General features: G+C 41.5%; 1 protein-coding gene and 1 non-coding gene across 2 annotated transcripts in view; one reads left to right on the top strand and one right to left on the bottom strand.

The window, feature by feature from the left end:
- The first annotated feature begins 1270 nt into the window (after window positions 1–1270).
- Window positions 1271–1391, top strand: LOC124287588. Its single transcript, XR_006901287.1, has one exon. It is a non-coding gene; the product is annotated as a U6atac minor spliceosomal RNA (small nuclear RNA).
- A 200-nt stretch (window positions 1392–1591) lies between these two features.
- The window catches only part of LOC124287585 (vacuolar protein sorting-associated protein 13A-like), an 82514-nt gene continuing 59457 nt past the window's right edge, over window positions 1592–24648 (bottom strand). Inside the window, exons 10-36 of the mRNA XM_046724072.1 lie at window positions 22803–22921; window positions 21737–21918; window positions 21419–21563; window positions 21005–21128; window positions 20605–20702; window positions 19968–20104; window positions 18686–18777; window positions 18162–18274; window positions 17636–17773; window positions 17257–17324; window positions 16294–16372; window positions 15969–16056; window positions 15647–15764; window positions 13801–13972; window positions 10726–10882; window positions 10242–10302; window positions 9433–9671; window positions 8747–8820; window positions 6823–6965; window positions 6179–6291; window positions 5543–5653; window positions 4025–4128; window positions 3668–3706; window positions 3178–3312; window positions 2601–2678; window positions 1903–2125; window positions 1592–1677 (exon numbers count right to left, since the gene is read on the bottom strand). Coding sequence (XP_046580028.1) covers window positions 1955–2125; window positions 2601–2678; window positions 3178–3312; window positions 3668–3706; window positions 4025–4128; window positions 5543–5653; window positions 6179–6291; window positions 6823–6965; window positions 8747–8820; window positions 9433–9671; window positions 10242–10302; window positions 10726–10882; window positions 13801–13972; window positions 15647–15764; window positions 15969–16056; window positions 16294–16372; window positions 17257–17324; window positions 17636–17773; window positions 18162–18274; window positions 18686–18777; window positions 19968–20104; window positions 20605–20702; window positions 21005–21128; window positions 21419–21563; window positions 21737–21918; window positions 22803–22921 — 3098 coding nt within the window. The 3' untranslated portion in view covers window positions 1592–1677; window positions 1903–1954. The remainder of the gene's footprint in view (window positions 1678–1902; window positions 2126–2600; window positions 2679–3177; window positions 3313–3667; window positions 3707–4024; window positions 4129–5542; window positions 5654–6178; window positions 6292–6822; window positions 6966–8746; window positions 8821–9432; window positions 9672–10241; window positions 10303–10725; window positions 10883–13800; window positions 13973–15646; window positions 15765–15968; window positions 16057–16293; window positions 16373–17256; window positions 17325–17635; window positions 17774–18161; window positions 18275–18685; window positions 18778–19967; window positions 20105–20604; window positions 20703–21004; window positions 21129–21418; window positions 21564–21736; window positions 21919–22802; window positions 22922–24648) is intronic.

Below are 24648 nucleotides of genomic sequence, written 5' to 3'. Positions count from 1 at the left end.
CATTTTAATATGAGAGTGACAATGAGTTCTGATGGTAAAAAGTATCAACATCCATGACAGTTTCATAACAGAATTCATGATTAATTGAGTTTAATCATTGAGTGCTATGAGTCATACAGTCTTACCCCACTTTTAGCAAGTGGGAATTGAACCAAGTCCTTTCTCAAGACAAGCACATGCTTTAACCACAGGATTACCCATTCACTTTGGACAGATATAACTCCCAATAAGGGAGGATGATCCTCATAATTTAACACAGGTAGTTTTAATCACACATTTTGGAAACTGGATGTGTAGGAGACAAGTGTCTCACCTCTTCTGGAGAGCTCTGTTCAAACAGAGTTGCTGAAACTCCCTCGACGCGGAACAGAAAGTTTGTGGATGCCTTGTGTCCGGAGTCTGCCAGACTCTCCCTCGTCTCGCTGACGGGTGTGGTGGTGTCGATGCTCAGTTCATGCTGGAAGTGCAGGTCCTGGACTGTCGGGGACTCATAGATACCTGTCACCAAAGCAACATATAATTTCCTCAATTACAAAGAAGTAAACAAAGTCTGTACTTAACTATTTATACAAATAGGTCAACAAATACACAAAACTGGGGCAAATCTGGGACTGTAGCATTAGATGTCAACTAAGGGACATAACTCTGCATAGAGTTGTGTCACGTTAGATAACAGTCATCCATGCAGTTCTTGTTTAAGTCAACTCACCGATGCAGTTCTTGTTTAAGTGAACTCAAAGAGAATACTATGTCATACTTTGATCCTGTGTTCTACAGACTCTGTTTACCTGACGTTGGTTGTGGAGCTCCTTCTGACAAGTTGTCCTTCAGGATGCCTCTCACCAGCTGCAGATCCTTGGCTAGTATATTAACCTGTGACAACACGAAAACAGTAATATTGAGCAACTATTAACACATAACGAGCTAACATGGATGATGTACTCTCAAGTGTTATTGGTGTATAACCTGGATTGCAGACTTCGCTCTGATAACTTCCTTTTCATCAAATCCTAAAATTGCATCCAGTTCAACCCTAACACATATTATTATTGACTCTCAGTAAATATCTAATACTGATATTAATTTAAAACTAAAACCACATTTGAAAACACAACTGGAGAAAGTCAAATAGTAACATTTACAAATGCTGGAAAAAACCCTGAATTTAATGAGATTACTTGTGGTCTGAGAATGTTAATGAGTTCAACCTAACAATGACAGCAAACAGCCTCTTGTGCTTATATATACAGTCTGTTCACTTTCAATAAGTGTGTTGTTAGAAAGGAGAGAAGGTTAGCACTCCCCTCGATAAGGACGGAATGGGCCCTTGTGGCTCTTACAACACACATGAGGCAGTGGCTCTCTACTTAGGGGTCACACCTATTTTTTTTTTTTTCAACAGACAGAAATCCACAGTCACTAATAACTCTCTAAGTGATTTAGTTATCATGACGTAATGGTTCCCCTGCCTGAATAAGAACTAAGTCTCAAGACGTAATACACAACATCTGGCTTCTGATGTTACTGACCTTGACCTTCTCAAGATGCCCAGAGATGTCAAGTTTGACATCAGACAGTACAGGTTTGATCGCCATGCGGACATCAGCCTTGAGACTGACAGGCTCCAGTACATTGTGAAGGATGTTGCACACATCATCAGCTAGAGACAGTTGGACCCTGTAACAGGAAGAGTGAGTACACACTTACATGTTATAGCAGGCCACACCGCTTTGAGGAGATTACGAAGTCTGGACTAGATGAACCAACGGTTGATAACATCAGCAACAATCCAACAGCAGGTGACACCTTCCTCTATCCAGAGTAGCTCAACAAATGCACAATACAAATTAAGAAGATTCTGAGTCAATGTATCCCTTCAGCAGTGGAGCACAAGACACTCACCTGTTAACTTTGACTGAGCTGAGGTTGATGTAGATGTGATTCCACTCCTGCTTCATGTCGGGGGGGGGATGCTGGTGAAGTCGAAGTAGTTCTTGATGTTGAGGTTGCCGAGGTTGAGCATGAACATTTCGGTGGACTTGGAGTCATGGGGGACCAGGATGGTTGGGGAGCGCAGGTCCAAGTTTAGGCTGATACGCACATTCTGAGACTGTATGTCATCCACCTGGATGGACAGAACATCACACAGTGAGTGAGTGAGTGAGTGAGAGAGAGATAGGAGATGATTGAGGTGATTGAATGAGGCGTGTGGTGATTGAAAGAGTAAGGGTTGGAACAGACATGTCACTGAGGTTACTGCTGTCAGTAATACCGCATAACAATGGAGGCCAAGCAGAATCCTCTGACACTCTATATCCATGTGGAAAACCCTAATTCCCTAACTCCACAACTATAGATCCAGTACACCCTACCAATTTTGCAGAAACTCTACTGCAAATAATTACTAATGCTTTGTATTACCGCAATTGTTCCATGAAGACAATCCATAAAGTTAAGAGATATATTTCAACTATTCAAAACAAGTCTTTCAAATTGAACTTTAAATGTACCTCAAGGTAAACAAGACAAATTTTGTAAATGTCCCTTTACTACCCTCATATGGTCTGTGGAGATACTGCTGTGCAAGCAGCCTTACACACCTGTCTATGAACTGTTTCCATGGCAGCAGCCTTGGCAGCCTCAGTCATCTCCGGGTTTATAAATGGCTCAAAGAATCTCTGAAACAGAAAATTATTAATGGCATGAAACATGTTATACATTATACAGGCCTAATCAAACAATCTGTACTGACATAATTTCAATAATCATGTAGAAATGTTACATCAGGAAAGACCCATGAAGATCAGGGTTAGAACTGGTCATAAGAGGCAACTAATGGGATCGGGTGGTCAGGCTTGCTGACGTGGTTGACATGTCATCATATCCCAGTTGCATAGATTGATGCTCAGGCTGTTGCTCACTGGACTGTCTGGTTCAGAAGTGATAATTTACAGACCATCGCCATATAGCTGGAATATTGCTGAGTGCGGGCTTATACAACAATAAACAAACAAAACAAAATATATCAGGAAAACTGACCATGGCTATTAATCCTTCCAAAGCTGAACCTCCGCCATGATATGAAACTGAAATCTGTCATTATTTATAATAATTCTACTTTTTGGAGAGAAGGACAAGTGACAATCATAAGTTGAGAGTACATGTAGTTGAACTCACAATGAGTTCCCAGTAGAACTTGCTGAGATAGACAGTCTGCAGCTGCCCAACACGGAGCCGGATGCTGTAGTCCAGAGCCTGGTGCTGGTGCCGGTTGTCAACACGACCCTCGTACTTCTTGTTGTACTTCACAAACTGAACATAAACAAACACATACAACATCCATATCAGTCCATGTAACTGTTAAATAGATCAGCTGCTACTGCAGCTAAGTGTTGATTCAGGGATTTCAATAACATTTAGAAGTGGTACACATAAAATAGGGTAAATTCATGGATGTCCTCATATTACAAAAGTTAAAATAAAAATATTATCCCTTGTATGTGTATCATAGTTAAAAATGAAATGAAACAGCCGAGGCTAATTTAGGTATCCAAAACACAACAAATACACGACAGAATTCTGAACATACATTCACCTGCATCAACATATCTAAAAGATACATAACAGACTTGAATGTGTAAGTTATACACATGTTCTGTACCCTCACCTTCAGATCAAAGCAGCTATCATCTTCTATTACTAAGATCTGCAAGGCAAGACAAAATATTTAGCACAAAACTTTTAAGTTTGAAAAAACTCTCTTTGGACAAAACTGAAACAATACTAGACATTCCCATTAGTTTGTATCGTAACCTGTATGTTTCCACTGAAACAAAATAAAAACAGGAAATGACATTGTTAAGTGCATCGTGGAGTATATTTATTTATCACTATGAGGATAGTCAGGTTATCACATAGAGTTATAATATTTATCACATAGTAAAGTAAAGTACAGTAAATTGTATCTTATGGAGTGCATATGTTATCAACTGGAGTATATTCAGAGTGACAAGGCAGTGTTTACCCTAGGGAATATGGCACCAACAGAGCAGTCTTGGACGGACATGTCTTTGAGACGTAATCGTACAGTTGTCCTCATACTTTTGGCAAGGATGTGGCTCTCCAAACCTAAAAACAACATATTCACAAGAACTTTTCACATCATGGCACTACACAGCTTGGAATACATTAGCATAATAGAAGATATATGGATGGGACAAGTGGTTCAGTCATACAGGGAATGTTTGTGACAAATGTGATCATAGCAGATGTATGATTGTGACAAATGTGACCATAACAGATGTATGATTGTGACAAATGTGACCACAGCAGATGTATGTTTGTGACAAATGTGACCATAGCAGATGTATGTTTGTGACAAATGTGACCATAGCAGATGTATGTTTGTGACAAATGTGACCATAGCAGATGTATGTTTGTGACAAATGTGACCATAGTAGAAGTATGTTTGTGACAAATGTGACCATAGCAGATGTATGTTTGTGACAAATGTGACCATAGTAGATGTATGTCTGTGAGAAATGTGACCACAGTAGAAGTATGTTTGTGACAAATGTGACCACAGTAGAAGTATGTTTGTGACAAATGTGACCATAGCAGATGTATGTTTGTGACAAATGTGACCACAGTAGAAGTATGTTTGTGACAAATGTGACCATAGTAGAAGTATGTTTGTGACAAATGTGACCATAGCAGATGTATGTTTGTGACAAATGTGACCATCTCAGAAGTATGTTAGTGACAAATGTGACCACAGTAGAAGTATGTTTGTGACAAATGTGACCATAGCAGATGTATGTTTGTGACAAATGTGACCACAGTAGAAGTGTTTGTGACAAATGTGACCACAGTAGAAGTATGTTTGTGACAAATGTGACCACAGTAGAAGTGTTTGTGACAAATGTGACCACAGTAGATGTATGTTTGTGACAAATGTGACCATAGTAGAAGTATGTTTGTGACAAATGTGACCATAGCAGAAGTATGTTTGTGACAAATGTGACCATAGCAGATGTATGTTTGTGACAAATGTGACCACAGTAGAAGTGTTTGTGACAAATGTGACCACAGTAGATGTATGTTTGTGACAAATGTGACCATAGTAGAAGTATGTTTGTGACAAGTGTGACCATAGCAGAAGTATGTTTGTGACAAATGTGACCATAGCAGATGTATGTTTGTGACAAATGTGACCACAGTAGAAGTATGTTTGTGACAAATGTATGGGAAAGATCCAATATGATAACTACTAGATTCAATGATTAGCTGTAAAGAAATTTAGGCAACCAAAACCAAGGCATGAAAAGCACCAGGCCATGATAAACATCAGTTAATTATTCCAGGAAGGACAACAGTGCTTGGTAGCGTTATCTGACAATATTGTTCAAATATATTTTTCAAAACAGTACAATAGAACATACAAGAGGTACAGATGTTAAAAACAAAATGTGTCTGGCGATTGTTGGTGTAACAAGACATAGGACAACTGACTTGAGAATCTGCCAGTCCTGTGTGAACTCACCTGTGATGTCAATATGGGAGAGGCTGTTTTCCGAGTCACACAGTCGGAGACTCAAGTTCTCCAGTTTGGCCACCATGTTGAGTTTGATACACCGTGGAGGAAGGTAGTCCACTGCAATACAGGGACAAAGGTTTTAATGGAACAACAAAAATATGAAAGTCAATAGAAGCCAAACCTATCATACATTAAGTTGACCTGATCAATAGTTACTTTCATTATATTGAAAAAATACATTTAGAACTTATGTATATCCAGATTTCTCTCTAGATTATTGTTTCTCCCTCCCCTATATTCCAGGCCATCTATCCCCTCGTCATATGGGTCTGTAAGGCCCTAAAAATATAATCATATTTTTCCTTTAGGCAAATAACTAAATAAAAACAAACTATTAAAACCAAATTTACTGAAAAGAATCATAAGCTTCCAGAAGTAGCAACAGCTGTAGAAACATGTACCGGTAAGATCATTCCTAAAAATTTGTGCAGGACTTAAATCAAACAACAGGACAAAAGAAAGACTCCGAGAAAGGAAACTGTGTATGTTGTTCCCTGCTATTGTTCCAGCTGGAGTATGGCTGAATATAGACATTCAAGTCCGAGCCAGGAAAAGCAGAAACTGTTTAAACAGGCTATGTACCTTCATCAGTGATGGATGTGAGTCGCTCAGTAAGGGAGGGTCGGTCCTTGTTGTTGAGGTCCGAGGAGGAGATCACGGTGCTGGTGCTGGTCTTCATGTCCATGCTATGCACACTACAACACAATGTATCAGTGTGAGCAATGGATTTACCACCATCTGTAAAGGTATTCCAGCCTGTCACCATTATGCGTCAGGAAAGAGCACAGTGACACAGTTCTCTGCCGTTTGCAACTTTGGTGACACCAACGAGAACATGGCTGGGTGCAAACAAACCTAGAAACATACTTGGGACGAGCAGGCATTGGAACCTACAATCCCAGAATCCTAAACCCATTGTGGAAACATACACGACTTCTTGGACACTCGTCATGCCCGACATAAACTGGGGAAATAATGAGGTGAAACAGTCAAACCACTGCAGGACCACTGTGGCCTATGTGATTCATTACTGGAACATTCGGAAATGAGCTCTTTCCTTCAAGGTAATTAATCTCAAATTATTTGAGAGAATATTCGCAATGTCAACCAGTAAACAATGGTAACAATTACTCAACACAGACCCCTTTCTTATAACAATTATGTTATGGAAAAAATTATTATAATGAATGTTCAGGTCAGTTTAGAACTTGCTTGCAATCACCTACCTGGTGATGAGCCCCTGGATGAAGGCGTTGAGGTAGATCATGCTGGCCTGGTCGCACAGCGCCGACAGTGTGTGCAGCTTCAGCAGCAGGGCATGCTCTACGCCGCCGTAACCATCACTGAAGTCAGGACATGACGGCTCCACCTGCAACACAACCACGTCCTTCTGTAGACTGTGAGTGGGGCTACAAGCTATAGTCAGTCTAAGGATATATGACAGGGTGGATCGGACAAACTAATGGTTGATAGGATGGACACAAACAGGTCCTTCTGTAGACTGTGAGCGGGGTTACAAGCTATAGTCAGTCTACGGACATGTGACAGGGTGGATCGGACAAACTAATGGTTGATAGGATGGACACAACCACATCCTTCTGTAGACTGTGAGCGGGGTTACAAGCTATAGTCAGTCTAAGGATATGTGACAAGCCTGGATCAGACAAACTAATGGTTGATAGGATGGACACAACCACGTCCTTCTGTAGACTGTGAGCGGGGTTACAAGCTATAGTCAGTCTAAGGATATGTGACAAGCCTGGATCAGACACACTAATGGTTGATAGGATGGACACAACCACATCCTTCTGTAGACTGTGAGCAGGGTTACAAGCTATAGTCAGTCTACGGATATATGACAGGGTGGATCAGACACACTAATGGTTGATAGGATGTACACAACCACATCCTTCTGTAGACTGTGAGCGGGGTTACAAGCTATAGTCAGTCTAAGGATATGTGACAGGGTGGATCAGACACACTAATGGTTGATAGGATGGACACAACCACATCCTTCTGTAGACTGTGAGCAGGGTTACAAGCTATAGTCAGTCTACGGATATATGACAGGGTGGATCGGACAAACTAATGGTTGATAGGATGGACACAACCACATCCTTCTGTAGACTGTGAGCAGGGTTACAAGCTATAGTCAGTCTACGGATATATGACAGGGTGGATCGGACACACTAATGGTTGATAGGATGGACACAACCACATCCTTCTGTAGACTGTGAGCGGGGTTACAAGCTATAGTCAGTCTACGGATATGTGACAAGCCTGGATCAGACACACTAATGGTTGATAGGATGGACACAACCACATCCTTCTGTAGACTGTGAGCGGGGTTACAAGCTATAGTCAGTCTAAGGATATGTGACAAGCCTGGATCAGACAAACTAATGGTTGATAGGATGGACACAACCACATCCTTCTGTAGACTGTGAGGGGGGTTACAAGCTATAGTCAGTCTACGGATATGTGACAGGGTGGATCAGACACACTAATGGTTGATAGGATGGACACAACCACGTCCTTCTTTAGACTGTGAGCAGGGTTACAAGCTATAGTCAGTCTACGGATATGTGACAAGCCTGGATCAGACAAACTAATGGTTGATAGGATGGACACAACCACATCCTTCTGTAGACTGTGAGCGGGGTTACAAGCTATAGTCAGTCTACGGACATGTGACAGGGTGGATCAGACACACTAATGGTTGATAGGATGGACACAACCACATCCTTCTGTAGACTGTGAGCGGGGTTACAAGCTATAGTCAGTCTAAGGATATGTGACAAGCCTGGATCAGACAAACTAATGGTTGATAGGATGGACACAACCACGTCCTTCTATAGACTGTGATCAGGGTTACAAGCTATAGTCAGTCTACGGATATGTGACAAGCCTGGATCAGACAAACTAATGGTTGATAGGATAGCTCTCAACTAAAAACAATAGCAAGTGGGGAGTCATGTGTAAAGGCAATCATCTCAGGGAAGTTTCTTAAGGGTCTCATGTAAGGAAAATCACATCTGAATCAAAGACAAAACCTTGTGTGACTCCTTGACAGCGTTCTATCGGACTCTTGACCGCAATAGACTGTTAGAGTAGGAGGTGATCATTCTGAATGACATTCCCTGAACTGACCTTTCTGTAAACAATGGAGACCAGATCTGATGCTGAGTTTGTGCCCAGGATTTCCATGTACTCTCCTGATGAACCTGTGGAGAGAACATAGGACACACATACAGCAGTGTATACAGGAACACACACATAGCTAGGGATACCAGGACTGTATGTCCAGAAAGTGGAAAGAAACAAGGAAACATTCCTGGATTGAACTAGGTGACATTATCTGTCAGTGTTGATAGAGTCACTAAGTGCAACAGCTAATGGCCGTAGAGGACAAAACAAAAGTTGTCAGAGCGTGTGAGTGCGGGTGTTGAGTGTTAAGTGTGTGTGTGAGTGAGTGAGTGAGTGTGTGAGTGAGTGAGTGGGTGTGAGTGAGTGAGTGTGTGAGTGAGTGAGTGAGTGAGTGAGTGAGTGAGTGAGTGAGTGAGTGTGTGAGTGTGCTCAACATATCACTGACCATATTCTTCGCGATATATCATTACTGTATTCAGTGGGTCATACGTCCTCCATTCTCCTATATACTGATTTTTATAACTCAATGAGAGACATATTTGAAGACTTTTTATTTCAAATTTATAACCAAGTGGAAACTGCTCCAGTCTACAAGCCAAGAAACATAACTTGGGAAAACAGCACATCTAACTGAGCAGTCTAATGAGACCATGTGTAAGTCAAGTGATGGCCACAACCCAATGACTCACCCACATGGATCTTGTCGACCAGCTGCACTCCTCCTAGTGTTGCATGGACAGCGTGGCCATGCACCGTCATTGCAGAGTCGATACGCAGTCGGTTGACCCGGAACATCAGATATGGAGTCTCGTGTTTGTCCAGGACCCGGGACAGGTTGATGACAAACTCCCCGAGGGTCATCCTGATCAGTATGTTGACGGAGTTGGAGGGGAAGGTGCTGTCATCAACAGGCTTGATGTGCAGGAAACTGTAAGGAACAGACAAAAACATATATGCCAAACCTTCAAGGTCAAAGTGTCTATTACTGAGGTTTAACCTTACTATGAGGTTTCTAAAGAATGGGTTAAATACACTGAACCCCAACTGGTGCTTCAACACAATGAATGAAAACTGGATTATAAGCCTATGTTTGTTTTTCTTGATGAGATATGGACACAGAGAATTATGCTTTACAAACAAAGAGAAACATCTGCCACACATCACTTACTGACAGATTCCAGGCCTTTTCAATTTGAAATTTTTTCAATTCTAGTTGTTTCAATACAATTTCTCTTCCTTTCAGACACTTTTAATGCAATTAAACCTACTGCAAAGTCTTTTCCATAGAATTACTCTCACTTTTATGTCTAAACCTGTACAGATGACCAGGTATTAGCTAGCTATTTTCTCATGACTGATCATAACAATGACCTTCAACCCTACAACCAGTTTGTGGAGCAAAGGATAAGTCAATTAATTTGAAATAATGTTCAAAAGTGTGTACAACCATATAGAAGATTATTATTCCTGTCGAATGTTATAATTAGCATGTACTCACTCAGACCACTCATCAACATCCTCGTCTGAATGATCTGATGCAGAGAAAAACACCTCTTCACCTGGAACATACATTCACAAAGTTGACATGTTGATGCACGGACATTTACTGTTAAAAGTTATTTATTTGGTTTAGCTCTTGTTGCGCCAACAACAAGCATATATACAATTACATATGTACAATTTACACAGGTGTATATAATATCTAGTGTTTACAAAGGTGTCTTATTCCAGAAAACACAACCATGAGGCTCTGTAGCTCACCTTTGACTGTCATGGCAGCCATCTTTAAAATCAGGTAACAATTTTGTGAGCTTAAGTGTGGGGCACTGTTATCATCCACATTAAGTTCACTAAGTACAGTTTCAGACAAGGGAACATGGAAAGTTATACCATAGATAGTTTTGTTCAGGGATATTACATTTTCAAACATGTTTCTAATACAGTTTTGTTTCTAATATGGCTGCTGCCCATACGGAACTCACCAGCACTATTTCTTGATGACTGGGAAGACAGGACATGTTCCTTCTTCTTCATCTTCTTCCTCCCATCATTCTTGACCACCACCTTCCTCCCTAGCACTGAGCGTCGCATCCTCCTTAAGGTGTTAACATCTGGCTCCACCTGGGTCTCTGATGGATCCTGTAGTTAGATAAGCATACATTAAGGATGGGAACAAGGGCAGGAATATACATTGAACAATCTTACCTTCATTCTGTCTCACTTGTCTCCAGCAACTTGACACAATGTACAATGATATACGTACAAACCTCAAGCTCTTTCCAAAGAGCTACGCTAAGTCTCATGATGAAATTCTCATAAGGCCATTATAAATTAATTGTGAGATTTTCAACCCAACTGATTCATATTTTCTTATGTGACTCTTAGCAATATTCCATCTATATTAAAGCAGCCTCAAAACCAAATATCCTGCCTCAATTCATTTACAGAATACCATGAAAAAATTAGTATGTTTTCCTTCCTTTTCTTGATGGAATACACAATACATGAAGTCTAACCAAATATACATGTTTTATCTGATGCACATCGGGTTGGACCACCTCACACATAAACGCATGCATGTCACACATACTCTATGGGCAATAATCTTCAACACAACGTTAAACCCCACCTCACCTCATACCTGGTGGCAATGGATGAAACAGATGCCTTCAACAGTTTCTTTACAAACTCGTTTGCTCACATTTTAAAGGGAGGTGGGTTAGATTTCCCATATGGGACCGGGTACAATGTGAAGCTCATTTCTGGTGTCCCTCGCCCTGATGATGCTGGAATATTGCTAAAAGCGGCGTAAAGCCCAACTCACTCACTTACATTTTTTAAGTTCAAACAACTTGAGGGAAAATTTACTGTGACATTATCATCAATACTTGCAGCAAAACGATGAAAACTTGAAAATTATTTTGACAGATATGACTATAGACAATGAATTAGAAGCTAAAAGAGCCCCTCCTGTAGCATAGGGCCTTCTTCACACATTATGCTGTTCAGCTAAGACGCCAACAAAAACATTTATTGGAGCCCCAGTCTTCTGATAAGGACAAATGACAATTAATAATTTGCTGCAGTATCTTGTTATCTAGATGTTTTTGCCATTTTAACATTTTAACACAACAAATGCATTAGCTTCTGAAGTAAAACAAAATCTGTTATTATCGGTGAAACAACGAAAACAATGAAATGTCGACCATGCTGGAAAAAGATTGATTAAAAAGTGCAAGGATTAGACAGACTTGGTTACAGGCTCTCAGACAGATATATGACTGGTTGTCATTTGTAAGTCGTGATAGCAGGTGTTCCTGGCGTCATGCAGATACTGCAGACATTATCAGAAAGTGAAGGACAGAGGCATAGAAGACACACATTCTCCAGTTGAAATTAATGATGTGCAAAGTCAATCATTCGCTTAATTTGTGAATCAAGAATATCATTGAGGGTAAGGAGTCACACATCCATAAACATTTTGTTACAACAATCAACAAACTTATTGATGAATGAAATCTGTTTCTTACTTTATCTCTAGTTTTACCATTTTTGGCACCTTTACAAGTTACCTGAAATGGTTCATACAACATGGTGGTAATGAATATAGATGCTTCACAAGTGTGGGGCTTGGATTTGTATGTGTGATAATTGTCTTACAGCAGAAATGTTATTTCTTAAAGTGGCGTGTATAATGGGAGTTTGTAAAGTCCTGTTCAATTTCCCTCAACAGCTTGCATGTATAAATTACAATACTTCCAATGCTTACAGTATAAACTTAAACTAAATACATGCCAAGGCATCATATTTCTGCAGGCATCAAACTTACTTGGTCCATGTTGGTGGAAATGGACCCAATTGGTTATCCTGCTGACAGAAAGTACCTTCAACAGACAGGACCTGTTCCTACAGCCAACATGTGGACATAAAACACGCTAGGGGATGATGTTCCTTCTTTGTCTCTTCTTAGGGAGGAGCAGCTTAGCTCCAGAGTGCAAAAGAGAGCCTTGAAAATGATCTGGAAAGGTCAGGTTTCTGCCTGCAGGGTTCCAAGGTTCGAAGGACCAGTGATCAGAAACCGTCATGGTTCTTGGTCACTTATGAACACTTATGCTGTTTTGAAGCAGATCCAGACAATTTTTCTTAGTAATCTGGGTTCAACACACTGCAGCCAGAGGCTGAAGCAGACTGAACCAGAGGCCACAGTTTAAACAAGTCAATGCAGTAGAAACATTGTATGTATTCTCTGAAGAAGGATAAGGCTGTTCTATCAGCTGGTAAGGTGATGACTATTTTCTGGGGCTCTGAAGGAATCTTAATGGTGGACTATTTCCCCTAAGTTCAAACCATAAATGGCCAATATTATGCTAACCTGCTTAGGCAACTGCACAAGAATATGAAGGCTAAAAATCATGAAAAACCTGTGTAGTTCAACCAGAACGATGCACCTGTGCACAAGTCTTTTGTCCACATTGCACCAATGCACAACTGTCACCTTGAACACATTAAATATCCTCATCACCAGTATTGGGACCGTCAGATTTTGATCACGAAAACACTTGCAGAAAAGAATGTCTGGCAAGCATAAAGCAATTGATGACAACCCATATCAGCATTGGTAAAAAAAACAACAGTGTGATTGAAAAATAGCTTGAACAATGTGGTCCACCATAGTTGGCTTATAACTTTAGTTAGCAAGACCAATAGATGCGGGATGACCACAACAATGTTCCTACCGATGGGCCTAGGGTGGGCTCACACTCTAAGATGGACCCAGGCGAGATTACTGCCTCCTGTATTGGAGCCAAGGGTGCAAGCAACACCTGATGCTCGTACATCTGCTTGTTAACATTTAACCATTATGATGACGTCACGTTTGTTGTTGCAGTCAAGGCAACTCGGAACATGCAAGTAACACTGACACAACAGGTGACAATTTCTCCTTTACCAAGCCTTGCTAGACTAGTCAATTCACACTACATGATCTGCGAATGCCATGCACAAACTGTACATACATAGATAGGATGCCTCCCTACACTGGAGGAGGATGTACTCACCAGCGGCACGGCGGGCTGGATGATAATGCAGCTGTCCACCATGTCCTCACCAAGGGTGGCCATGCTGGTGCTGGCTGGGATGGGGAAGTTGCGGAAGAAGGACGTGAGCAACAGGAGGCGCTTGTCAGAGATGTTCAGCTTCATGGTCGGCAGACTGGCAACAAGCTTCTGTCTGAAGAGTGAGTGAGGAAGCATACATTTAATACTGTATTTAGGAAAGTAAATAAAGGTGGGGAAGGCAATGGGAGGGTGAACTTGTATTTGTTCCTGTGCTTTAGGGCAGAAACACACTGCAGACTGACAAAAGATTCTATTTGAAGAGTGGGTGAGTGTTGAGGTTTGATACCACAGCAAGGATAGTTCAAAGTAATTCATGGCAAAGTCAGTGAGTGAGACTTGGAACTGTCTTTGTTCCTGTGCTTGGAAGGACTGTATAATTTTCAAATGCTCTAAACTGTATCGGTCCACTTGCACAAAACGATGTTAGCACTATGACTATTGTAAGCCTGTCAAGAAATGGGTCACAGCTCCATGACCGTTGTGTGGAAGCTGGTGTATTCAGCTGATGAGACTGTGATGGTGGTGGTGCAGGTGATGGTGATGGTGCTGGTGGTGGTGGTGGTGGTGGTGATGGTGGTGGTGGTGATGGTGTTGGTGTTGGTGATGGTGGTGGTGGTGATGGTGATGGTGATGGTGATGGTGATGGTGGTGGTGGTGGTGGTGGTGGTGGTGGTGATGGTGGTGGTGGTGGTGGTGGTGGTGGTGGTGATGGTGATGGTGGTGGTGGTGATGGTGATGGTGATGGTGATGGTGGTGGTGGTGGTGGTGATGGGTGATGGTGATGGTGATGGTGGGTGATGGTGGTGGTGGTGGTGGTGGTGGTGGTGGTGATGGTGGTGGTGATGGTGATGGTGATGGTGGTGATGGTGATGGTGATGGTGATGGTGGTGGTGGTGGTGGTGGTGATGGTGATGGTGATGGTGATGGTGATGGTGATGGTGATGGTGATGGTGATGGTGGTGGTGGTGGTGGTGATGGTGATGGTGATGGTGGTGGTGGTGGTGGTGGTGATGGTGGTGGTGATGGTGGTGGTGGTGGTGATGGTGGTGGTGATGGTGATGGTGATGGTGGTGGTGGTGGTGGTGATGGTGATGGTGGTGGTGGTGGTGATGGTGGTGGTGGTGGTGATGGTGTGGTGGTGGTGGTGGTGATGGTGGTGGTGGTGGTGGTGGTGGTGGTGGTGATGGTGGTGGTGATGGTGATGGTGATGGTGATGGTGGGTGGTGGTGATGGTGGTGGTGATGGTGATGGTGATGGTGGTGGTGGTGGTGGTGGTGATGGTGATGGTGATGGTGATGGTGATGGATATGCAGGTGATGGTGATGGTGATGGTGATGGTGATGGTGAGGTGATGGTGATGGTGGTGGTGATGGTGATGGTGATGGTGATGGTGGTGGTGATGTGGTGGTGGTGGTGGTGATGGTGATGGTGGTGGTGGTGGTGGTGGTGGTGGTGATGGTGATGGTGTTGGTGGTGGTGATGGTGATGGTGATGATGGTGATGGTGATGGTGATGGTGGTGGTGTTGGTGGTGGTGGTGCAGGTGATGGTGGTGATGGTGCAGGTGATGGTGGTGGTGCAGGTGATGGTGATGATGGTGATGGTGATGGTGGTGGTGTGGTGGTGATGGTGATGGTGGTGGTGGTGTGGTGCAGTGATGGTGATGGTGCAGGTGATGGTGCAGGTGATGGTGATGGTGCTGGTGCAGGTGATGGTGTTGGTGATGGTGTTGGTGATGATGGTGATGGTGGTGGTGGTGGTGATGGTGCAGGTGATGCACAACTCACTGTGGCAGCTGCTTGTAGTCTCTGCGGACAGCGTTGAAGAAAGCCATGACCAGCTGCACACTGGGAAGGATGTGGTAGTCCGAGTCAGGTTGGGTCTGTGCAGTGTGCCAGTCATCACCTGGAGACACAACACACAGATTCCATACATGTAATACTCAATTCCTGATCTTCCAAATTTAAGAAAATCTGTATTTTTAGACCTTCAGTTCTTAAAAAAAAAGTTTTATATGAACTGCATATTTACAGCCTACACATCTGCGACAGCCACAGCTATGTGACAACCTTGAGGCATTCACTTCCCCTGGGACTCATGTTTACTCACCTGAGTCTGCCAGCAGCACCTTGACGTCACTCACAGTGATGTTGAACTGATCATACAGGCGGGACTCAATCTCAGACATCGTTGCATCCTGCACACAAATGTATGGACCAATGAAAGTATGAGATCATCACAGTGCACTGGGATACACAATGGTCTATTAATCCAATACTGGAGAAAATATAGTGGGACTAAATTTGACAGAAACCACTTGAAATGACTGACGTGGACTAGCTGACTATGGGTCTGATACAGATACACTGTATGTGATGTATGGCCATCGACCATCAGGTTACAGCATCCAGCTATGCAAGATGGTGACACTTACTTCCAGACTGACATCTTTGGGCTGCAGTTCACTTTCTATCCTCAACGTTCCAAAATCAGCTATCAAAACATTTCCTCCTCTGAAAAACAAAAACATGTCAGTTTTTGAAATTTTGAATAAACGACATGAATGAGATGAATGAGATGAATGTCAAGGGATCACTACGGTAATGGTAAAAGATTTAGGCTGGTCCCCAGATTCAGACACTATCATAATATGATCTGTCATCAGATAACTGAAGACATGTCTTGATGTGGATCAATCTTAACTTGCCTTTCATAAAGCTGCAGTCTGTTTAAAAAACACCCTGCATAGAGAGTACAGAAATGATAAAATGAAATCATTTTAAACATTTTCAATACAGACAATATTTCAACAGCTTGAGGAACTGGAAATGTTCTTCAAATGCTTCAGGTTGTCATCAGACTGGTAGTGAGTGAGTGAGTGAGTGAGATGAGTTTTACACCACTTTTAGCAGTATCATATCTGTAGATGCTACATTGTTTGTTTATTTGCCACTCTCTCAGCATTATTTCTGTAAATATTCCATTCTGGACAAGACAAAGTAGTGATTGATATTATGATCCCTTGACCTAGAGGTACAAGGAAACACAATAGTCTGACCACCCAATCCATTCATTTGTCTTGTACAAGCATAAGAGGCAACTAATGGGATTGGGGGGTCAGGCTCGCTGGCTTGGTTGACACATGTCATCGGTTCCCAATTACGCAGATCGATGTTCATGCTGTTGATCACTGGATTGTCTGGTCCAGACTCGATTATTTACAGACCGCCGCCATATAGCTGGAATATTGCTGAGTGCGGGGTAAAACTAAACTCACTCACTCACTCTTGTACAAGCACAGCTTGCTGGGGACCAGTTCTAACCTTGACTCCTCCATGTGGTTCAAGGTCACATTGGGGCTTAACTATATAGGTCACACAACCTAGGAATGTCCTACCTGTGCAGTGTACCAAACTCTGGCACCACTATGTAAGGCGATCTCATGTTCAAGGCGACATGCACTGTCTGAAACACAACACACTGACATCACTCTGGTGTAGAAAATTAGAGGAAGCTTACTAATTAACAGTTAACAGTTGAAGAGTTAACAAGAAGATATTATCATGCCAACAAATGCACTCAAACCATCATTAAATATGAAGATAGATAAATATCATCATGGACAAAACTCAAACTAAAAACCCCAAACATTTTGAAACTTTGGATTCTAAAGAAGTGTCATGTTATGACAATATCAGCTAAGTAATACAATGACACATAACTATGACTACGACTTGCTATTTATTCTGTATACACTGACATATCACGTCATGTACCTTGTGCTGTTCTATAGCATACTGCAGCCCTGCCCGGCTGTACTTGGCCACTTCCTGTAGCGTCACCATGGCAGCAGACCTCATGTCCACCCCTCCATGCGGGACGTTGAAGAACGCTGTGACTTCTGAGATTGAGTGCTGGAAATGTATGGAAACACTCAATCAAATCAGAGACAAATATATACCTAAATATCTGTTGTTGTTCTTATCTCCACAATATTGCAGATCCATGATGGTTGCCTGTCAATAATGGAGTTGGAAGCTGATAACTCAGTGATAAATACGAACAATGATACATGATGTAGCAGTACAAGGATATGCAATCAAAGAGGTCACAGACCGATTCATCAGGTCGCCTCATACAACCAGCATAGGTTGCAGGGGACCTGGATTCCCCATCAGTAGATAACTTAATACAATATGTTACATATTACACGCTACTACCCAGTGTTCCTTATATGCATAATATATCAATCAGATTTGAAGCCTCAGGACCATAAGATAATGAAGACTCTGATCTGCTCACCTCGTCATAGACAATCTCGACGGGCTGAATGTTGAGACTGAGGGAGTAGTCTGCATCCACGTACAGCGGCTTCACCTCGAAGTCCAATGTGCACACCTGGTTCACTGAGGGGGCTGAAGACACAAGTGACACACTTATTGTTCATACAAATACAATGAGGGGGCTGAAGACACAAGTGACACTGTACTTATTGTCATATTAGTTCAATAAGGGGCAGGGGACACAAGTGACACTGTACTTATTGTCATACAAATATAGTTCAATAAGGGGGCAGGGGATACAAGTGACACTGCTTATTGTCATACAAATATAGTTCAATAAGGGGGCAGGGGACACAACTATTACTGCTGACATATTTATAGTCTACAAGGACACAATGTTTTAATATTTCTCACATAAAATTGAAAAGGTCAAATCTTATGATATCCTCAACATTGATGTTTCTTTGGCACTGTTGACTATACAAAGACTGGATTATGACTACTACTGTAGTGTCTCTGACTGACACTGAGATATGTACACACCATAGACTCCGATGTCCGAGGTGAGGATCGGGATAAGCTCATGTTCAATGGAAGCCCCCTCTATAGAGAAACTCTCAGTGTTGGAGGAGATCCTAGAATGCAGACACAGGGATTATTAAGCGAGGAACTTCTGTATCATAAAAATATATCAGGAATGAAAACTGTATTGAATCATGTTCATGATGGTAAAGTATCCACACATAAAAAAAATTGTTTTTAAATCTAAACCTATTGATACTACTAAGTCACTATATATAGAGATAGCTTTGATGCATGGAGCTCCTTGGATGTATCTCATTTACATATATATCAGACTGTGATATCAAGTTTATTGGATTTATCAGATGGATAACAATGTGCATTATGAGCCTTAACAGCTGACACTTCATACCATTATCATTTACCACATACTCTGACACTGGCACACACTGTATCGTGTATGTGCCTTCAGTGGATGAGATGAATATATCAAGACAATAGGAAATAAATGCCCTTAGTGTATTCTGCCAGATTTGGGATTACTGACACTTTTTAATAGAAACTGTACCTATTCTGTATAACACTATATTCAATGTAAACCACAAGTGTTGTATGCAACAGAGTACATGCATCACCAAACCAAGCAACATTTATTGAGTGAGTGAATGAGTGAGTTCTGTTCTACCTAATTTTGGCAAAATTTCAGGAATATCCTAGCAACTCATACCAAGAACTGACTTCATATGTAACATCTGTTATATTTGGGATTACACTTTCTCAGTAAAGTACAGATTCCAGTACTTTTTTTGGGTTGAGTCCCATCCGGGACTCAAACCTACACCCTCAGAGTCAGGCACCTAATCGCCAGCACACAAAGTCAGACGCCTAGACCGCTCAGCCACCGTGGCTTCCACAAAAATGGAAGTCGGACAACTGGTAGTCTGACTTTGTGTGCTGGCGATTAGGTGCCTGACTCTGAGGGTGTGGGCCATTAGACTTTCTCAAATTGCTCAAGTGGTGGAATTTCAATGTGACAAAAGTAAAAAAAAATATCATCAGGCAGCTTTGGGAAACTTTTCTTTCTAGAATAATCATGTCTACAGCCATCTTACTGTTGCAAATAGCTGATCATCTGCTGTGATACCATTCAGGTAAATATCACCTGCTTTATCTGTAGTCAATAAATAAATAGTTAATGTCTGGTAGTCTGCATCATTCATGTAACTGATTCCATGACATCAACAGAGCTATTCTGAAAATGATTATCTCCAAGACTTCCAGGAATGGTGGCGTGCTGACTCACCTGAAGGCGCCGGTGGCTGGTCGGTCCTCCCAGGTTGCCAGGAGGTGAGTGACCGACACCTGCAGGATCTTCTTGCTGTAGTTGACCAGGGACACACAGCAGCTCTTCAGGATCACCTGCACCTTGTGCTTGACGTACTGGAACAGAGGGGACATTGACACCATTGGCTGCACTCACCCAATATGTTATCCAAGTCGCCAAATACCATCTACATCTGACTTGGTCAATGTTCTTGTTATGGTATCACAATGCAATTACTTATTAACAGCCAGGAAAGTAGTGTAATATTCCAATACTATCACATTTAAATGATATCAAATTTTAAAATAAATAAATAGCAGTGAAGCTACATTATGTCTGAAACCCAATCTCATCATTATGTGATACGGAGCTGTTAACCCACAACACTATTAGGTACTAAAGACATAATTTGCCTTGAGCAAGCTCCTGTTGAGTTTTATAGAGAGAGTAGAGAGGTTGTAGTAATAACACTGAGTAGGCTATGAAGAATTGTCCTTACACATAAAACTGCAGATGAGATCTGTAATAATGCATCTTAACTAACATTTAGGATTCCGCTGGCGCAACCAACAATAGCAGCAGAATAGCTAATGCCACACTTGCTACACCAACTCACCTCCGGTGCATATGTTTGGGTATTTGCGTTGATGTCGTAGCCGATGCCATCATACAGTTTCTCTTTCTCTTCATTGCTGAGTTTGTCCAGCCAGTCCTCTGTCAGGGAGATATGAGACTTATACACCATATAATCTCATATTGGCTGCTCTCTTCAGTCGATATACAACACCCTTGTTTTATTATGTTACAAAGATATGCTTTTATTACAGAAATATTGAAACATAAAGAATCGCACTCAAGTGTCTTTTGATATGAAATACATCAACAAGTAAATACAAGTTTTAAACTCTGAGGCTTGCTGAGGACTCTGAAACTTTGATTGACAATTGAGGATTTGATATCTTAAATGTTTTGATTGTATCTTCTGGCAGTGCATTCAAAATAGAAAAACAACTCACGTGTCTCCTTGCCAGTAATTTCAAAGTCATCTTCATCTTCACTGCCACCAAACCAAGAACTAAACCAGCCCTTCTTTTCTTTCTTTGGTCGATGTTTGGCTCGTTCAGGGGCCTCACGGGCAAACTTAAAACAAAAGGAAGAAAAGGAAATGACACAAATTGACAGACATGTACAGTGTCAGAGCTTCACAGCAAAATAATGTACACCCATTGAACTGATTGGAGCTTGCCCCTGATTTCTTCTTGCCAGTTAAAAAAAGATTCTCCTAAATCTCCTTGTTATGTTAGTCCAGAGTAATTTGCCATAATATGCGAACAACCTGATATTTGCTATCTCAAACATGTAGAATATCCATTTAGCTATTCTAGACAGCATCATTCAGATTAATGTCCCCCTGCAGCGTGTACACTCACCTCCACCTTGGCATGTTCTCTGGCCAGCAATATGTTTGATACATCCAGGTTCTCCTCCAGCTCCCATATCTTACTGCGAATGGACTCATGGTCTGGTCGCTCCAGGCTCCGCTTGTAAAGGTCCTTGTACTTCCGATACTGGTTCCTGCAAAAACAGTTAACATACTCCATCAATATTGGCCTTGAATTATGTATGACTGAAATATTATTTGCTCTTGTCATCAACGATCTGACAGACTCTGCCAGCAATTAAGTATTTGACTCAGGTCAGCTGGCTGACAGCAGCTACAAGTGAGAGAGTGTTTAAGTATGTACGACCTGTGCTCTTTGATTCTCTCCCAGGAGTAGGGACGGATCATCTCCTCCAAGATGGCTGTGTTGGCATAATGCCACCATGACCTTGGGCTGACCTTGAGAGGGATGTTTGGGTGGTACTTCCTGTACCGCTGGTTGATGCTCATAAGTTGGAAAGACTCACTCAGTGTCAACAGATTCAGGAACTGAAAGAAGTTAAAGATACCAGTGAGGTTTGAGTGCAGGTGTCACTGTTCCTCCAATAATCACAGACTTGTCAGGCAGATTTGGTTGTGACCTTCTTGCCAATAGTGCCAGTTGCCTGTGTAATTACCCACAAGTTTGTTTTTATACCTTAGCTTGAACAAGATCAGATCTAGATATTTTACTGATCAAAACAATTTTTGCAAGAATTACAATTATTGTGTTTCTGAAAGACCTGATATGTTATAAATTCCAAGACATTCTAAATGTCTGCTTGAACATGCTTGTCTTTGCAGTTGTCCAATGGAAACAAGTGGCTACAATGGAATGAAGAGCATCACAATGATGATAATACAACTAATATGAAGACCTCTCGATAAGTAGGTTTGGTCTTATAACAGTTTGGGCATTTTTCCTTATTTGCCTGGACAGGAGGTGAAGTCAGCAAACACTCACTCACTCACTGAGTTCCACTTATGCATTATCACATATGTTACCAGATGGGACAATCTCTATCTCCTCCAGGAACAAGTCTGCAAACTCATTCCCTCACTCACTCACTCACTGCTCTCATGTATCTTCTCACCCATTGCTTGTATGGACGACCTCTCTCCTCCAGGGTGAAATCTACAAACACTCATTCCCTCACTCACTCACTAGTACTGCTCTGATGCATCATCTCACCTGCTGCCTGGACAGAAGGACCTCTATCTCCTCCAGGGTGAAGTCTGCAAACACTCATTCCCTCACTCACTCACTAGTACTGCTCTGATGCATCATCTCACCTGCTGCCTGGACAGAAGGACCTCTATCTCCTCCAGGGTGAAGTCTGCAAACACTCATTCCCTCACTCAATCACTAGTACTGCTCTGATGCATCATCTCACCTGCTGCCTGGACAGAAGGACCTCTATCTCCTCCAGGGTGAAGTCTGCAAACACCTTTGGCAGGGAATTGTTCTCGGTGCTGATGATCAGCCTCGCCTGGGCTGTGACTGGTTCTATGACTGAAACACACATCATGTTTCGGCCATATAGATACAATCTCAGTATATGTCACAACTGCCCTATTGACTTATCTATACTACCCACAACAGGCCATACGTGAGTTATTACATAGTTGGTATATTATAACAGACTTGAAAGTTAATAAATATTAACCAATCAAATAAAAATGCACATATTCTACTCTGCTGTGTCCACAAACTTGTGTAGCAGCCTTCATAATCTATGCTACAGCCAAAAACCAAGGGAACTAATGATTTGTATGCCATGATAGAGGTGTACATTTACAATACTGAGGCGTTGCATCTGAATGCAACATCTAACCACAATAAGATTTCACATCATGCATGGACAGCATGTGATACACGTGCACACAGAAGCCAGAGTGTGTACGTCTATAGGGGAACTCACAACCACTAATGCAATCGAGCCAAGCACACTCTGAACAATGTCTCTGAGACAGTATCTCAGTGGACAGACATGATGGTGGATCTGTAGAAGAGGGGATTTGGGGTACCATAGTGAAGGAGATGTCACTGTCACCGAATGCTTGGCACATCAAAAATTGTAAATCTCAACTGTGGTACAAGCCCCATCAAATACACTGGGTGGCAATTAGACCTGAATGGAGCTATCCAAGAAAATATGACACCTAGACAAGTTTATCTCATAACATACACATGTCCAGAGAAGTGTTTGACCCTAACAGTAAATTGAGACCCTAACCACAGGGATGTGGTATAAAGTAATTACTGTAAATCATGATATTAATGCGTCACGAATTTAATGCGATTGCGAGGGTCTAGTCTAAAATGCATCATGAAATTAATGTGAGAGTGAAAGAGAGAAAGAGGATCCAGAGTATTACTTGACATACTTGCAAATATAAACCATTTCATTTGGAAATGTCACTATCATTTTGAAAGGGTTGCTCAGTTTGCTCAGTTTGATAAAGGTCAAGTGCAGTGTTTGAAACAGCAAAGATTCTAACATGTCCATAAACCAGCTAGCCATAGCGCTTTACTAGTGTGTTTTTAAACACGCATCTTAGTTGATCAATACATTAACAAAAGTTCTCTTGCTTCTCCCAGATCAATGTTGCCATTGAAAGTGCAAAAATCTAAGTAACAGATTGAGGTTGTGAGGTTGCAATACAATTCATAATATTTGCCTTGCAATTCTGGTAGACTGTATCGATACCTTCACAGAATATTTCTTTTTTAAATATATTTTAATATTTGCCTTGCAATTCTGGTAGACTGTAGTAGATTTCTTTTTTTTAAAGGCAAGCTAGCCCAAATGGAGAGCACTATATTGAGAACATTTCAGACACCAGTCAAGTGGCAAGGCGGCAGTTGCTCTGATATTTGTATATAAGATTGGCAAATCAATAATATGACCTTTGTCTCTGAGGTTTTAGACAAATCTAAAAGTCAATGATATGTGGATATGTGTGATGGGTAAGCAGGAGGAAGCTGAAATATTCCCGAGAAGATGAAATATAAATTGATAAAAAAGGCAGTAAATATAGTACTGAATCTTCAAACTAAATCTGTTGTAGCAAAAGTAATCAATTGGATGTGTAAAATAACCACTAACATTTCAGTTGTTCAAATCAAAAGTTACTAAAGTTACTAATTATGATCAGTGTTGCAATAACTAAGTGCAATACCTACCTATAGTATTATAACAACCTACAGTACTTACACTGCAATTGATCTGGGATTCA

The sequence above is a fragment of the Haliotis rubra genome, unplaced genomic scaffold (genome assembly GCF_003918875.1).
Source record: "Haliotis rubra isolate DU_JTF1 unplaced genomic scaffold, ASM391887v1 Scf401, whole genome shotgun sequence".
NCBI classification, from domain to species: domain Eukaryota; kingdom Metazoa; phylum Mollusca; class Gastropoda; order Lepetellida; family Haliotidae; genus Haliotis; species Haliotis rubra.
The sequence above is the reverse complement of the archived record's forward strand: the minus strand, read 5'-3'. Positions and strand labels throughout refer to the sequence as shown.